Source organism: Mus musculus, chromosome 2 (assembly GCF_000001635.26).
Source record: "Mus musculus strain C57BL/6J chromosome 2, GRCm38.p6 C57BL/6J".
Lineage (NCBI taxonomy): Eukaryota > Metazoa > Chordata > Mammalia > Rodentia > Muridae > Mus > Mus musculus.
The window spans coordinates 120,649,215-120,667,285 of record NC_000068.7 but is presented as its reverse complement, the minus strand read 5'-3'; the positions used below and the strand labels follow the sequence as shown (position 1 = coordinate 120,667,285).

The following is an 18,071-nucleotide window of genomic DNA, read 5'->3' as shown; positions in this document are numbered from 1 at the left end:
AGAAAAAAAGGAAGGAAGGAAAGATGGTAGGAAGGAGGAAGAGAGGGGGGAAAAAAGAGGGCTAGAGAGATGCACTGACTGCTCTTCCAGAGGTCCTGAGTTCCATTTCCAGCAACCACATGGTGGCTCACAACCATCTGTAATGGAATCTGATGCCCTCTTCTGGTGTGTCTGAAGACAGCGACAGTGTACTCATACAAATAAAATTATTAAAAAAGGAAGATAGAAAGAAAGGAAGAAAGAAAAGAAAAGAAAACCTAGTAATCATATATCAATATTTTTCTCAATGCAGCTTGGTAAAACTTTGTTTTGCTAGGCCATAGAGGATCATGCTTATAACTACAACACTTGGGAGGGTAAAACAGCAGGATAAAGGGTCTGAGGCCAGCCTAGGTTACATAGCATGATGCTGTCTGACAAAACAAAACAAAACAAAACCTTGTACCTAGCACTAGTCTGGAAAGTCGGTCTGAAATCTCCAGAATGAGCCAACAAGGGTTAGGAGGGGAATCCCAAAAGCAAGAGTGAGACAACAGGAAGTGAGGGGAACAGAGGCACAGGAGGAACCTGATGGGCTAGTCCGGGGCAACCCAAAGGCTTAGTATGTGTCCCATTTCCTATACTGCATGATGTGTCCTCTGCGGATTTTCTCCACCCCTCTGCTGACCCTGACGTGAAAGGAGCTGGGGATGGAAATGGGACATCTGGGGTCTGGGGCTTGAGCTCTTACCTTACTTTTATGCTACGGGAACAAGGCTGAGAGGCACAGTCATCCTCCCTGATGAAGAGACCCTGCACAGACCAGAGCGTTAGGCTTTACTGAAGGAAGCTGACATAGGAAGCCCACGGGGGGAGGACGTGACCCAAAGAGAATCTATACCTCACATATCCTCGGAGTCAGCCCAACAGAGGCCTGGTGACAAGAAAAGGAAAGCATTACTGTTGACCCACACTGCCCACATGCCCTCATCTTACCACAAAGCACCTGGAGTCCCTGAGCACACAGGGTGGCTGTGTGTGCGAGCTAGCCTATACAGCAGTGTATAGAAGACTACTTGCTGGCACTTTCAGGAGAGACTAACAAAAGGGACGGACATACAGACGAGGGGCAGATTATCACCATAAGACAAATAAGAGAAGCAGGAAACCTAGGCATATGCTTTCCTGCAGTGAACTTCATCGTGCTTAGATGAGTTCACACTACTAATGTGGTCCCTTCTAGATCCCTACTGCTACCCCTAGACACTGGACACATGAACGAACACCCTCTGCAAAACTGTGCAGAAATTCAAAGAAGCTGCTATTTCCTCTACCTCATATCCAGAGGTTTAAAGTTTTATTCTCCTTGGTTCATTGGGCAATTTCTTCTTCTTCTTTTTTTTTTAAAGATTTATTTATTTATTTATTTATTATATGTAAGTTATTATATGTAAGTACACTGTAGCTGTCTTCAGACACTCCAGAAGAGGGAGTCAGATCTTGTTACGGATGGTTGTGAGCCACCATGTGGTTGCTGGGATTTGAACTTCCGACCTTTGGAAGAGCAGTCGGGTGCTCTTACCCACTGAGCCATCTCACCAGCCCCCAATTTCTTCTTTTAATTTCAAATATCTGAAACCACACTACTCATGGACAAAGGAAACAATGAGGAAACACTTCACAGAGAAGTGGCTATTTCAGACTGTCCCTATGCAAGGTTATCTGTCAACCACTGCCCAAGTCATCTCATTGGCATACTTCTAAATCTAAAACAAAGGATAGACTTGTTTGTTTGTTTGTTTGTTTGTTTTGCAAGGCAGGATTTCTCTGTATAACAGTTCTGGCTGTCCTGGATTTATTTTATAGTCCAAGCTGGTCTTGAACTCACAGAGATCCTCCTGCCTCTGCCAGGATTAAAGGTGTGCACTACCACACCTAACATCAGAAAAGGTATTATTAAGAATGCTATCCTTGGGCTAGAGAGATGGCTCAGTGGTTAAGAGCACTGACTGCTCTTCCAGAGATCCTGAGTTCAAGTCCCAGCAACCACATGGTGGCTCACAACCATCTGTAATGAAATCTGATGCCCTCTTCTGGTGTCTGAAAACAGCTACCGTGAGTGTAGTTGACATGGTGGCACATGCCTTTAATCCCAGCACTTGGGAGGCAGAGGCAGGCGAATTTCTGAGTTCGAGGCCAGCATGGTCTATAGAGTGAGTTCCAGGACAGCCAGGGCTACACAGAGAAACTCTGTCCGAAAAAACAAAAAAAAAAAAAAAAAAAAAAGTTCACTTCAGTGCCAATACTCACTGGAGTCCCCAGCATGGTATATGTCTTCCCAGAGCCTGTCTGCCCATAGGCAAAGAGACATATGTTGTAGCCTTTGGCTGCTCCAGACAGTACTTCAGTTCCCAAGTCCCGGAACACCTGTAACAACAAAAGCAGACAGCTTGTCATTGGCCCATTTTCCCAGAGCACATTTAGAAATATTTTTAATCTAAAAAATATAAGATATTGAATCTAAACTCAATCATTTCATAAGAATCAATTCAACTTCAGGAAAAAGATTGTAACGGAAAAAATTTTTAAAGGTGCATATTTTCTAGTACTTTCTAAAGATTTATTTTTAATTATTTCTGTATATATGCATGTAGAGTATTACACACAATCCCATAGGATTGAAGTTACAGACAGTTGTGAGCTATCTGAGTACTAGGAACTGAACTGGGTCCTCTGAAAGACCAGTGAGTATTCTTAAGGGACTGAGCTGTATCTCAGCCCTGGTGTTCCTTAGTCTAACAAAAAGAATCTAAGGCAGGACAAAGATAAAAAAGCAAAACTATACATTTCCTCCTCATAGGGAAATGCTTACTTGGCTAAGGGTATGGTGATAGTGAAACTCAACCCAGAAAGATAAACTCAAGGCCTGAAGACCCCACAGGACCAGTTTAGCTCAAAAGTTAGGGAAAGTTGTCCCTGAGGGTCCGTCTTCTGACTGCCCCTGAGAGCTGGCAGGTTCTGCTAGACAGTCACTTCAGCTGAGATCAGGTTCTGTGACAAATTCAGAAGCCTCCAGAAGTCCTCCTGTGGAAACTGGGCTTTAAGTTCCTAGGTTTCCCGAAACCTCAACCGAACTCTGCTAGGCAGCACTGAGCACTTGTGGCCACGGATGCTGGTCTTGGTGGAAAGCAGAACCCAGTTCTCCACCTCAGCGCCCTCTTCACTTACTGACTGCTGGAACAGTGACATCTGAGAGGAGGCTACCAACCAGGGAGACTTTCCAAAGAGGGACAAAAGCAGACAGCAGTTGACAAACTCTCCCAGAGGAGCAATCACAGAGGCAGAAGTGTGGTAGATGGCGCTCTGCTGCCTGTTCTGTGCTGTGATTGGATCCCTGATGCCTAGGGGGTACCACTGTGTTCCTGATCTTTATTTTTTTTTCAACTTCCCTTTGAATTCTGACTCATCTGCTATGGTACCAAATTGTAGTGTGGGTCATATACTTCAAAGCAGGGTGATCCTGGGCAAGTTTTGTAAGCTTCAGTTTCTCTAGCTGTAAGATAGATCAGTATCACACAGACTGATGTCACACATAAAACCAGGGGCAACCAGAAATAGACAGCAGCTAAATCAGGACTGCACAGCTCTGTATTTTAGCAGCTGCAGCTATGCTTCTTGGCAGAGAACTATTTGTTTTTGTTTGCTTTTTAATGCTTCCATTATCTGGGCAAAAGGCCATAGGAAGCCAGCATGCAGTAAAAGACTGAAGCTCCCATGATCTCTCTTGCAGATCTCTCTAGTCACACTAACTCCATGTTAGCAAAGTTAAAGATCAGGTGAGGTCTTGTTTGCCTCCTAAAGCCAGAGAAGGTGAAATTCTTGAGTGTGAAGAAGTATTAGTATTTGCTGCATTAGATTAAATGAGTTAATTACCATCCACTAATTATTTGGAAAATCTTCCACAGAACAACTTCCTAGGACAAGAGCTGGGAAGGGAGGTGGAGACAGCAAAGAACCGTATCTAAATATAAACGGGTTTTTTTTTCTGCCCACAGTTTATGATCAGCTGAGCAGAGAAAAGAGAGAGTGAAAAACAAACAAAAAATTTTGTCCATATTTTTCCCATAATTAATTTATTTGTTTTATATCCCAATCAAAGCCCCCACTCACCTCCTGGTCCCCACTTCACCCAGCCCCTACCTACCCCCACCCCACCCCCTTCTCCTCTTGGGTATCACCCTACCCTGGCACACCAAGTCAATACAGGACTAAGTGCATCATCTTCTACTGAAGCCAGACAAGGTGGCCCAGTTGAGGAATTGGTCTACAGGCAGCCAACAGAGGCTGGGACAGCTCCTGCTCCAGCTGTGGAGGGACCCACATGAAGACCAGGTGCACATCTGCTACATATGTGTGGTGGGCCTATGTCCTCTTTGTCTATATTTTTATCCAAATGCAAATAACTGCCTATATGTTTTCTAAAAGCATCTTTGAAGAAAGCACTTTGCCTAATGATAAAAGATGTCAACAAGCATCTGAGCTTTATCCAAAAATGACAGAGCCTGTTAAGATACAGCTGTTAGACTTAGCACATCCAATCCCGGAAAACCTACCACCTTAGAAAGAGGAAAATGGGCAAAGAACCTGTGTCCCACTCTACCCAGGTTAACACAACGAAGCAGATGTAAGCAGCTCACTATGACAACCTAAAAGTTAAAGTAAGACAGTGAACTGCTGTGTGCTGCAGGCTCCCATTCAGGAGAGATAGGCAACTTCATCTATCTATCTATCTATCTATCTATCTATCTATCTATCTATCTATCTATCTATCTATCTATCTACCTTTAACAGTTCAAGTAGTAGAAAGTATATAATACAGACTAACCACAACCTTTTGTTTTCTTTGTTTGTTTGTTTGGTTTGGTTTTTTGAGACAAGGTTTCTCTGTGCAACTCTGGCTGTCCTAGAACTAGTTTTGTAGACCAGGCTGGCCTCAAACTCAGAGAGATCCATGGGCCTCTTGCCTCCTGACTGTCGAGATTAAATGGGTACACCACCAGACTTGGCTGAGACATGCCTATATGCCTTTCTCAAACCCAACTAGAATCACCAACACTGTTAACAATTCCATGACAATCGCTTAAGATCCAAACATAGGGATGACCTATATATTACTAAAGGAACTTGCCACTGGTAAGTTTCTTTGGTCTGGATAGATTTTTGTTCTGTTAGAATTATGTTCTCTATCTCAAGTAGGACTCATACCAAAATTAACTTTAAAAAACACACATGGTTCCTGACTGGCTAGTTTTATATCATGTTAACACAAGCTGGAGTCATTTGGAAAGAGGAACTCTTAACTGAAAACAATGTCTCCATCAGAATCGCCTGTAGGCTACCTTCAATCCACTGTGTGCCTCTGAGAGGCAGAGGCCTGCAGATCTCTGTGAGCTGAGGCTAGCCTGGTCCACAAAGTGAGTTCCAGGACAGCCAGGGCTGTTATACAGAAAACTATATCTTGAAAAAAGAAAAAAAAAAAACCAAACAAACAACTTGCCTGTAGGCAAGTCTATAGAGCATTTCCCCAATTACTGATTGATATGAGAGGGTTCAGCCCACGGTGGGTGGTGCCATACTGAGCTGGTGGTCCTGGGTGCTGTAAGAAAGCAGACTGGGTAAGCCATGAGGAGCAAGTCAATACCAAGACTTCTGCCTCCAGGTTCCTGCCCTGCCTGACTTGCCTCAGAGATGAACTATTACCTGGAAGTATAAGATGAAATCAATCCTTTCTTCCTCCGGTTGACTTCTGTCAATAGTGTTTATCAAAGCAATAGAAACTCGGAGACAATTCCAATATAGAATGAGAAAGTATTAAAACTAAGTATCAAATACTAACTTCAACTTCAAATGTTGCTACCAGAAACTTTCTAGTGAAGAACTAAGTGGGACGTTTTAAGTCTGAAAAGACTTGGGTTTTGATGGGAATCTTTTTATTTAAAACTTAACTCTATTTGGTACCAAGAACCTTTAATTCAGAACGTGATCTAAACAACCGCTGTCACTTACTCAATCATATGACTTCAATTACACCATTAATCACGTAGAGAGACCTTAAGGGTCCCAGAACTGTACCCTGCCCATCACAGAGATAGTGAGGTGAGGATGACTGGACATATGTATACACTGACCCACCATGAAACTTCATTGTGCAATAAAAAGCAGAGTTCGGAGTTCCTTATTTGTAGAAAGAATATTCATGTAGGATCTATAACTCAGTGCGGCTTCAGTTGGCAAAAGAACAACCTAACTATTCCTCTAAAGAGATGCACTGAAAGTTTAATAGGCAAAACAAAAACACAGACTTTGAGATTTCTGTGGTAAAAAAATGGATCTCTGGCCAAATAACTTGAACTCAGTTTCCTTATCTGTGAAATGAAGATAATGGTTCCAGCTCAGTGTTAGAATGCCTTGCCTATCAAACTCCAAAACCACAAAAAATTATAATCACGCCTAACACAGGGTTAACAGACATTATTTCAGCCTGGGCCAAGTACAGATCAAACATTATCTCTGTTCCTCTAGAGCAGATCCTCCCTGAAAGAAGCATCAGCCTCTATCTGACTTTGGCAGATGAATAAAGATTTCCTGTTTGTCTGGTGTTGAGATCATGCGACGCCCTATGCTAAGTCACTCCACACAACAGTGGATTTTCACCGCCCTAGGAGACTCTACAAGTAGTGTTTTACTCTGTTTTGAATATGAGGGATAACAGCCATTGATACCACTGTCACCACCACTACTCCAACATGCACTGATGAATGGTATCCCTAGGAATACATGGGGAGCCATTCAGTACATTTACTGGGGAAACTGAAACTGTGAGAGCACATCGGAATTTTACAACCACATAAGGGTTGCCCTTAATAAGGGCATAAGGGTGGGCATGCCCTTAATCCAGCCCCTGAGAAGCAGAGGCAGGCGGGTGATCTCTGAGTTCAAGATCAGCCTAGCCTATAGAGAGAATTCCAGGACAGCCAAGAATATACAGAGAACCCCTGTCTTACAAAGGGGGCAGGGGATGAATCTAAGAACTTACTAGACACACAAGACTAAGGAAAGAGGAGGATTCTCTTGTGCCCCACAGAGTGATGGATATCTAACACTACAATGGCATGGCTCCGTACCAACCTATCTTCTGCTACCTGGTATGTGTGTCATGGACTGAGAAGCCCCACCTCAGCTTGGTGCCGCACTGCTGATACAGCCTACTCAAAGGCCTGCTCATTCACCCATTTGCCTGTGTTTGTCTATCTGGATCTGAACCTGGACCTGCCTCCCTCTTTCCTGCTCTGGTCTTGTTTCCTTTCATCTCTCAGGTGTAATATTACTGGGGCAATCACTGCATCAGCCGGGAGTGAGCTAGACCAGTGACTCTCAAGCTAGAATCAGTCACTAGAACTTCAATACTAACACTACTTAGAAAAGGAGGGGAAACCACAGGGGATAGATAGCACAGCAACTTGGACCAGTAGCAGGGGAAACTGACTACCCTCAGCTCATGAGAGAGAGCTCAGAGACAAGAGAGAAAGATCACCAAGACCTGAGAGAAAGGAGGCAAATACTGACTTAAAGATTGCCAGATTGGAAAACAGAACCTGCATGGTCTGTGCTAGGTCCTCTGCATGTATATGATGGCTCTGTAGCTTGCTGTTCTTGTGGGACTTTTGCCTGCTCTCCTCCTACTGGGTTGCCTCAGTCAGCCTTGATATGAGAGTTTGTGCCTAATCTTATTGTAACTTGTCACAGTTGTGGAGATAGAGGAAACTGGAGTTGTAATGTATGAAAGAAAAAAAAAAAAAGGTTGCCAGAGTGGGTCAATCCTATAGCAGGAAACTGTCTCCCCCATCTCCTGCCAGGGATCTCATTCATTTGATCCCAACATCAAGCCAGAGGGGAAAGGAACCCATTGATCAGGCTGATGGGCTGGGCCACCCTTTGGGGCACAGAGTAAGGTGGGAAAGAGTGAAGAGTTGACATGGAGGAGCAAAATGAAGTAACTCAACATAACAGAGAAGACTGCCTGAAGAACCAAGAATATGGCAAGGAGCCGGGCGTGGTGGCGCACGCCTTTAATCCCAGCACTCGGGAGGCAGAGGCAGGCGGATTTCTGAGTTCGAGGCCAGCCTGGTCTACAGAGTGAGTTCCAGGACAGCCAGGGCTGCATAGAGAAACCCTGTCTCAAAAAACCAAAAAAAAAAAAAAAAAAAAAAAAGAATATGGCAAGGGATATATATATATATATATATGAATGAATGAATATAAATTTCCCAAGAGCCAGTATTTGACTGGCTTGGCTCCCTGAGGGGCTGTATGAGGCAGACTAGTGCCCTATAAGGAGACTAGGGACTCTGGCCCCTTCTTCATCCTCTCTTCTTCTGACCTTAGCAACAAACATCTTATTCTCTCTCTTTGCTTTCCAGCAATTCTGCTCTGCCTCACGCTCACCACAGGTCTTCAAGCAACAGGACTGAATGAGTGTACATCCCTTCTTGTCAAAGCTGTCATCTCGGGTACTCGCCACAGCAATGGGAAGATGACTCAGGGGAAACCTGAACAGGGCCCATCTAAGCTGTATGAACAACGGTGTCACACTGTGAGAGACTAACTGAATGGACTTGGAACAAACAAACGCAGCAGGAAACAGGACTCAAATGTCAGTGCAAGCTAAGAAGCATGCTTCTTTTCTTCCACTAAGTGTACCATGTCCTCTCCATGACAAGGCAACCACAGTTCAGCCACAAAACCATCAGTAATATAAGACACTAAACAGGGCAGAAATGAATCGCCGATAGATAACCCTTCAATCACAGAAAAATAAAAACTGAAATTATGAGTCACCCAAAATGCAATGGAAATAACAACTTAACAGTAAAATACAGCAAACACTGACCACAGTAAAGTATAGCTTTGTATACTCTAATAACAAAGAACATTTTACATGTATTTTAACCTATAATCTTTCTACAAAATTATGGGAAATGGGGGGAGGGAGATAAGTAGAATTTAACTAGTAGATAAACTTTTACCTCCACAGAAGGAAAATTTTGGGAAATAAAGCAAACTTTTGTCTGTGCAACAACACGGACAGACCTTGAATAGGACTCAAGGTTAGTAAGTGGAGAAATTCTTCTGTTTTTTTCTTTTTGAGACAAGGTCTCAGAATGTAGTTCAGGCTGGCCTCAAATTCACAGAGACCCACCAGCCTCTGTCTCCCCAGTGCTGGGATTAAATGCATGCATTACCAGGCCCAGGGGAAAAAAAAATGAAACAGAATAACAAAAGCAAAAGCTACCCCTTAAAACTTGTGAGAGTCAGTTTGCTCTTTCTGCCTTTCCCTAGGTCCTGGGGAATCCATTTCAGGTTGTCAGGCTTGGTGGCAAGTGCCTTAACATGATGGCCATCTCACCAGCCAGAGAAAAGAAAATGTGCCAATCCTGTATTCATGATGTCTGGGAAACAGAAAACTCTCAAGGAGCTAAGGTGGGGAAACGTGTGAATACACAGGGATAGCTTAGAGAGTGACCCCCAGGATACATTTATCCTGTTTTATAAAGGGGGGATTTAAAAATTCCGTTTGAGGTATTCCCCCATTTCACCTAGCACATAGTGACGTGGGTTCAGGTCCCAAGACTAGGAAAAAAAATCACAAAAACACGCACACCAAAAATTGGACCTTAGGGGCTAGGGAGAGATTGATCAGCTGTTAAGAATGCATGGCAGGTGGATTTCTGAGTTCGAGGCCAGCCTGGTCTACAGAGCGAGTTCCAGGACAGCCAGGGCTACACAGAGAAACCCTGTCTCAAAACAAAAACAAAAACAAAAACAAAAACAAAAACAAAAGGAGGGAAAATATACTTTGTATTGGAAACCTAACCAACTCTTCAGGGCTAGTGAAGTCATGGATCTTGGGGGATAACCTACAACTACCACTTTACTAAATCAACAATTTTTTTAAAAGATTAATTTATTTATTTTATGTTTGTGAGTACACTGTCCCTGTCTTCAGACACACCAGAAGAGGGCGTTAGATCCTTAGATCCCATTATAGATGGTTGTGAGCCACCATGTGGTGCTAGGAATTGAACTCAGTCAATGCTCTTAACTGCTGAGCCATCTCTCTAGCCCCAAACCAACAATTCTTAACTATTTAATATGTATCCTTTCACCCAGAGATAAGTGTTGTGGTGGTTTGATTAGGAATGGACCTCAGACTCCAGTTGAATGCTTGGTCCACAAGGAGTGGCTCTATTAGGAAGTGTGGCCTTGTTGGAGTGGGTGTGGCCTTGTTGGAGTAGCAGTGTCACTGTGTAGGCAAACTTTGAGGTTTCATATCTGTTTAAGTTAGCCCTAGTCTCCTTCTGCTGCCTTTGGAGTAAGATACAAAATCTTTTTTTTTTTTTTTTGGCATTAGACTGCATTATCGTAGGCCACCATCCAGTGTTAGGTTTGTGGGAAGCGCCAATGCATGGTTCAGGAGGTAAGAGAATACAGCCAGAATGGGGCCCTTAGCCTGAGTGAGAAATGACATAGGCTGAGGCTGAAGCAAAGGCTACCTCCATACCTGACTCTACACGGTTTCCAGTGGAGACTAGACTCGGTGGCCCACGAGGAGGAGCCCAGGACCAGGGTTTCCCAAACTCCTGAACATCTAGATGTCACTGGAAATCACGGGGAGTTGGGAATGAGGGGGTCTCACAGGCTGAATACAATGAGCCCAGGCTGGAGAATGGAGAACCTCAGCTTAGCTCAGCAGTGGTGAGTCTGAGATCACAAAGGGACCTTATGCAGGAGACTCAGGTTATATGGTGCCGCTCTGAAGATGAAGGCTTTCTCCCTGCTCCTACAGCAATTTTTTTTTTTTTTTTGGTTTTTCAAGACAGGGTTTCTCTGTATAGTCCTGGCTGTCCTCGAACTCAGAAATCCGCCTGCCTCTGCCTCCCGAGTGCTGGGATTAAAGGCGTGCGCCACCACGCCCAGCATTCCTACAGCAATTCTTGATGAGCAAGTCCTTGGTTCTAAACTGTTTATTGATTGTATATCTTGGGAAATGCGTGCATACAACTTCCTCAGGGTGGGCATTTTGTAGAAAGGAATGTCCAGGAAGGAAGCTTATTGACTAAACCCTTATGGTCCATCTAGATACCTCATTATCATGAGGAACTCTGTTCTGACCTAAGCGACCACAGGTCACATCCCTTTGTGGGGAGTGTGTGGTCAAGTGTTCTGAGCCAAGAATCTGGTAGGGTGCAGGGAAACACCTACCATCCTCAGAGGAATTCCAGGGTCTCTGAACCCATTTAACCTTATCAAATTTCCTAGCACAGTCCACTGCCCCACAACCAAGGGCTACAACCAGGAAATACACAATAGTTTCCCTATATCCCACTTTTGGATCAGCATGCATTTCAAAACTCCTTAGGTCCCTGCTGCATCTTTTTGTTTGTTTGTTTTTGTTTTTTGAGACAGGGTTTCTCTGTATAGCTCTGGTTGTCCTGGAATTCACACTGTAGACCAGGCTGGCCTCTAACTCAGAAATCCGCCTGCATCTGCCTCCCAAGTGCTGGGATTAAAGGCATGCACCACCACCGCCCAGCTCCCCTGCTGCATCTTATAGATCAGATTTGATGCTGCAGCAGATACTATCAGTGCCCTAGCCACACACACACACCTGGATCCCTTCACTATTCCTAAGAATGCCAGCCTACTAGTAAGTAGGTTTCACTCTTAAAAGGTGGTACACCTGTCTAAGGGCTGTACTCAGGTTATGGGAACTCTGTTTACCAGCCAGAGGTTCTATATGGCAATTTCAAGCAATAGTCCAGGTGAGAAAAATCTAAAGGAAACAATTACTGACAAGGAAAATCCACTGTGTATAAAATACAGCCTAGTAGAATTAGACCTTCTAAGTGTCCCTTGTGTAGCTAGCTACCCTGTAGGTATGAAGATATTCTAAAGAGATTCTGGTGGCTACCTTTGGCTCTCTGACTGAGACAATAGGCTCCAAGAAATTAGAACTTTTTGAGAACTCCCAATCTGGGAGAAAGAAAAGGCTGAAGCCTGGTTCATACAGGTTGTTAGGTCACCTTCTAAGAGAGAAAAGAGCTTAGACAATGCGGTGGAGGGGACCACATCTGACTACCCCGGATTTGCTATTTAAGTCTGACTTGCCCTTCTATGTAAACCTGAACCTCAGGTCAGGATCCGCAAGGTCATTTTGGAGGTGGGGGATCATTGGACCTCCTTGTTCCTCTTCCCAATGTGGCCACATTGACTCAATCTCCCCTTTCTGCTTCTCACCATTACATGGTTATTCTCTAACTGACCTACTGAGGACACCTGGTGGAGCCTAGCTTGTTAAGACTGCTCTGACCCCAACCCTGAGTGACACTTGCTCAGCTCCCTTCCTGGCTGGGCCTCCCACTCCTTCATTCCACCTGGCAATATTTCTAGAAAACTGCTTTCCCAGTAGCAGGGTCTGCTAGCACAGAAACCACTGAAAAAATTATGGGCCCACGTTTAAATAAAAAGGCTATGTGTCACTGTAAAAACAAGCCCAGGATTCAGACACAGATGACTCTAAATAGCCTCAGCTCTACAGCTCACCTGTCTGTCTGTCTGTCACTCCAAATGGCAGGCTCAGCCCTACAACTTTTCTGTCTATCTCTCTGTCTACCTATCTATCCATCAATCCATCCTTCCTGTAGGTGTACCTGTCAGAGGTCAGAGGGCACATTGCAGAAGTTGGTTCTCTTCTTCTACCATGAGGGTCTTGGGGACTGAATTCAAGTCATGAGGCTCAGTGGCAAGCACCTTTACCTACTACATTATAGCCGGGTGTGATGGCGCACACCTTTAATTCCAGCACTTGGGAGGCAGACGAAGGCGGATTTCTGAGTTAGAGGCCAGCCTGGTCTACAGAGTGAGTTCCAGGACAGCCAGGGCTACACAGAGAAACCCTGTCTCGAGAAAAAAAAAAAAAAAAAAAAAAAAAAAACCTATATCACCCAGCCTCAACTCTATAATTTAAAGAGGTAGTCTTAAATAAAAGAAAGGTTGCATCTACCAGCCCTCCTATAATGTATAGCTCAATGGTATAGCTTCTGCTTGGCATGCTCAGACAGATCCCTCTGTTTAATCCTCAGTAGAATCCTAGTAGCTCATTAGGGGGGGCTAATGGTTAACTGTCATAACCATTTTGTGATAACCAACTACACCAGGTATGGCAGCATATGTAAAGGTTTTTGGGTTTTTTTGGTTGGTTGTTTGGTTGGTTGGTTTTTGGGTTTTTTTTTGTTTTGGTTTGTTTTGGTTTTTTTTGTTTGTTTGTTTTTGTTTTGTTTTGTTTTGGTTTTTCAAGACAGGGTTTCCCTGTGTACCCCTGGCTGGCCTCGAACTCAGAAACCCGCCTGCCTCTGCCTCCCAAGTGCTAGGATTAAAGGCGTGCACTACCACACCTAGCTGAAAGTACTTTTTAAACTAGACTATGAAGAAACTAACTCATAGAACAGCTATTTTTCAGCTTAGCACATTTCCTCCAGTCTGTAAGTATAACATTCCCATTTGCCAATGAATAGAAAATTTATAAAACACTAGTTCTTGGCTGGCTGTAGTGACATACACTTTCAATTCCAGTACTCGAGAGCCAGAAAAAGGCAGATCTCTATGAATTCAAGGCCAGCCTGGTCTACAAAGAAAGTTCCAGAATAGCCAGGGCTGTTAAAATAGAGAAACCCTGTCTCCAAAACAAAACAATGAAAAACAATACCCCCCTACTCCGTTCTCAGATTTTAGCATGCATCTCAAGTACCCAGACAATATTAAAAGAATGTTGGTAACACAGGGAGAGGGAGGAAGGAGAGATACATAAGTATACATAAGTATGCCTGAAAAAGTCATAAAGAAACACATTATTTTATAAGGTTATTTTAAAATACTGATGTAGTGTGTGTGTGTATGTGCGCGTGCACACGTGCGTGCATATACAGTTTAAATGGAGTTACACCACAGCAGATGGCAATGCTCCTTTTGACCACACAGTTCATAATACATCACTTGAGCCAGATGAGGGTTGTGAGCAAAGGCAGGGCTACACAGAATCTGCATCATAGTCTCAATGCTTCCAAAACCTTCCTCAACACAGTGTTTACTTAAACACAATACCACATCTGTGGAGAAAGGAAAAGCAAAACAAAAACAAATGAGCACTTCCTTCCTAGCCTTTAGACTCATCGTTCCTTCCCTTTTCCTCAAATATCACCGTCTCTACGCACACTGCTCTCACGAGGATAGCATGTAAAAGATCAGCAGTCCCGGGAGCTGGACCCTGTGTCTAGCGCTGCCTTGGCTTCACTATCACAAGAAAACCTAGGCAAGTCCCTGAAGTGCTTACTGGACAGAAGGGAACTCATTTAAGGCTGAGGCTCAGACATGGCACCCACTGTAACACAGTGAATTCACAGTCATGGAAAGAATGAGTAATGAATATATAACTCTGGACTGACTCCAGTACACTCACAAAAGACATGTGGAGGAAAATTACATTATGGCTGTTCTGTAGCTTTCCTCTAAATCCCGCCTGAATTACTCTCCACACGTGTTATCTTCATTCAGCAGCTCATCACCAGGTCAGTGTTGCACACGGCGCTGTCTTTTCAGTGTGCTCACAGAGCTCCTCAGCATTGTTTCTAAGGGGTCTGCTCCAGCAGCACTAAGAGGTAGTCAAGAAGGACCAACCTGCTTTGCATTGTTTGCGCTGCAAATCCTTATACAGAAGGAAGCAGGACGCTGGAGATGTGGCTCAGTGGGCAGGGAGCTCACCAGACAAGACAGATGTGAAAACTAGTGTTTGGGTTCTGAGAACAGAAGAGCTGGGTGGGTGTGGCACCTCACCCATCATCCTAGCATGCAGGAGAGGAAGGCAGGGAATCCCAGCTAAATTAGGCAAAAAGTTGAATCCAGTGATAGAGCTGCCTCAGCACTTAACTCAGAGTGACTGAGGAAGACACGGGGCATCAACCTTGGGCCTACACACGCACGCACGCACGCACGCACGCACGCACGCACTTGTTTGCACATACAAGAACCTTCATACATGCCTCCACACCACACATACACAAATATGGGGGAAGGAAAACAAGCCCAAACGATTGTGCCTATGTGGAAAAACTTTTCCGACAATTATGCTGCTAGAAGCTTATTTCCTGTTTTTAATCTTGTTGAGTCTGAAGGGTCTCTCCAGGTCAGTGTTGGTGCATACTCTAGCAAGGCCAGTTGAAGCCCATCTCACTTTAAGGTTTGGTTTAACAGATTTTGTGATGCATCTGCCTTAGACAGCCCCACTGGCAGTACACCTCCTGCCTAAAGCCATATTCCCCTCCTCCTGTCCCAAAGCCTTTGCAGAAGGGACAGGCTGCGTGTTAGTCACAAGACCTCAAAACACACTGATGTCAAGCCACTTCTTCCCCTTCAGCCCTCAGACTTCAAGTCAATTTCAAACTACACAAAGCTAACTCCAGCTTTACAAATATTCCTGCAACAAAGAAGCAGGAGGATCTTAATTCTCTGTCTCCAAACAAAGAAAAACAAAGCAGCACGTATGAAGCCTTCTGGAGTCTTCACTCCCCTCTGATTTGAAACTGACACCCCAAGGAACAGCACAGATAAAAGAGAACCTACTTAGAAAAAGGGGTGCCAGGAATGCTGAGATATCCTGGGAAGAAAAAGAGCACCATGAGCTAGTGTAGCTCTGTAATCTCAGAGGAGGCTGAGGCAGGAGGACAACAAATTGAAAATTTATCATAGTTACATAATGAGTTTCACAGCACACTAACTATAGGGCTGGTGTGCAGATCCTAGCCCCAAGGGAGCACCTCCAGCTATATACAGTTCAACATCTGATCCCAAAGTATAAGCTATTGCCTGTATCTCACAGAGTACTCAAGTCCACAAAAGTAGTCAGGTAATTTGGAATAAGGCATCTTGGGGCTGGAGAGATGGCTCAGCGGTTAAGAGCACTGACTGCTCTTCCAGAGGTCCTGAGTTCAGTTCCCAGCAACCACATGGTGGCTCACAACCATCTGTAATGGGATCCGATGCCCTCTTCTGGTGTGTCTGAAGACAGCAACAATATACTCACATACATAAAATAAGTAAGTCAAAAGAAGAAGAAGAAGAAGAAGAAGAAGAAAGAAGAAGAAGAAGAAGAAAGAAGAAGAAGAAGAAGAAGAAGAAGAAGAAGAAGAAGAAGAAGAAGAAGAAGAAGAAGAAGAAGAAGAAGAAGAAGAAGCCACGCATGATGGCACAAGCTTGTAATCCTAGCACTTGGAAGGTAGGAGGATCAACAAATTGGAGGTCAGTGTAACTACATGAGACTCTAGTTTCAAACAAACAAAGCAAAAAAAGTGACATTTTCTCTCAGTGGAAGCAAGTTCGTCACAAAAACATTTCCAAACTCAACTCTGACCTTTCCAAACTCTCAAAGGGACTCACTAAACTCCATGGAGTGTTTCCAGGTGCTTAAGAGGAGGAAGAAGTTATTAACTTCCTTAAAATCTCTTATGTGGGACAGAAGGAAAAACCATACCAGCCTGAGACCATGACATGTCTGTATTTAACATCACCACAACACCACTACAAATAAGATGGAATCTGTTTAACAGAGAGAGTAAGTAAGGGTTTCTATTCTTGTCAAATTCCATCTCAATAGAACTGCTGACTCTCCCAACTCCACGGAAGCTGTATTAATCTTCCTCCTATATCAACTTGGTGAGTATCCCTAGAAAGCACCTGTCTTGTGCCTAAATGCCTGACTTCGGAAATAGTCACCGGATGAAATGAGTGATAAATAATCGACTACTTCTAGGAAATGCCCAGGATAACACCTCTGAGCATGCTCTTCTGCTTGCTTCTTCCACCTCTGAGCAACGGCTACTAAAGAGACTGCATAAACTGAGAATTTTAGGGCACACTACATCTGCCTAGATCAACTCACGGGGCTCTGCCTTTTGCAGCTTCAAAAGCAAAAAAGTCTTCTCAAGGATAAAAGAACCTCTGGTGGAATCACCATGCCTGACCTACAGCTGTACTACAGAGCAATTGTGATGAAAACTGCATGGTACTGGTATACTGACAGACAAGTAGACCAATGGAATAGAATTGAAGACCCAGAAATGAACCCACACACCTATGGTCACTTGATCTTTGACAAGGGAGCTAAAACCATCCAGTGGAAAAAAGACAGCATTTTCAACAAATGGTGCTGGCACAACTGGCTGTTATCATGTAGAATATTGCGAATTGATCCATTACTATCTCCTTGTACTAAGGTCAAATCTAAGTGGATTAAGGAACTCCACATAAAACCAGAGACACTGAAACTTATAGAGGAGAAAGTAGGGAAAAGCCTCGAAGATATGGGTACAGGGGAAAAATTCCTGAATAGAACAGCAATGGCTTGTGCTGTAAGATCGAGAATCGATAAATGGGACCTCATAAAATTGCAAAGCTTCTGCAAGGCAAAAGACACCGTCAATAAGACAAAAAGACCACCAACAGATTGGGAAAGGATCTTTACCTATCCCAAATCGGACAGGGGACTAATATCCAATATATGTAAAGAACTCAAGAAGGTAGACTCCATAAAATCAAATAACCCCATTAGAAAATGGGGCTCAGAACTGAACAAAGATTTCTCACCCGAGGAATACCGAATGGCAGAGAAGCACCTGAAAAAATGTTCAACATCCTTAATCATCAGGGAAATGCAAATCAAAACAACCCTGAGATTCCACCTCACACCAGTCAGAATGGCTAAGATGAAAAATTCAGGTGACAGCAGATGCTGGCGAGGATGTGGAGAAAGAAGAATGCTCCTCCATTGTTGGTGGGATTGCGAGCTTGTACAACCACTCTGGAAATTAGTCTGGCAGTTCCTCAGAAAATTGGACATAGTACTACCGGAAGATCCAGCAATACCTCTTCTGGGCATATATCCAGAAGATGCCCCAACCGGTAAGAAGGACACATGCTCCACT

General features: G+C 43.9%; 1 protein-coding gene across 2 annotated transcripts in view; it reads right to left on the bottom strand.

Annotated features, from left to right (window-relative positions):
* Nucleotides 1-18,071, bottom strand: part of Stard9 (START domain containing 9) — a 99,948-nt gene that overhangs the window by 61,748 nt on the left and 20,129 nt on the right. For both annotated transcript variants that reach the window (XR_001783628.2, NM_001370940.1), the window contains exons 4-6: nucleotides 2,290-2,406; nucleotides 881-913; nucleotides 731-792 (exon numbers count right to left, since the gene is read on the bottom strand). Coding sequence is in view for 1 of the 2 variants with exons in the window: in NM_001370940.1 (NP_001357869.1) it covers nucleotides 731-792; nucleotides 881-913; nucleotides 2,290-2,406 (212 nt within the window). In the remaining variant the exon portion in view is untranslated. The remainder of the gene's footprint in view (nucleotides 1-730; nucleotides 793-880; nucleotides 914-2,289; nucleotides 2,407-18,071) is intronic.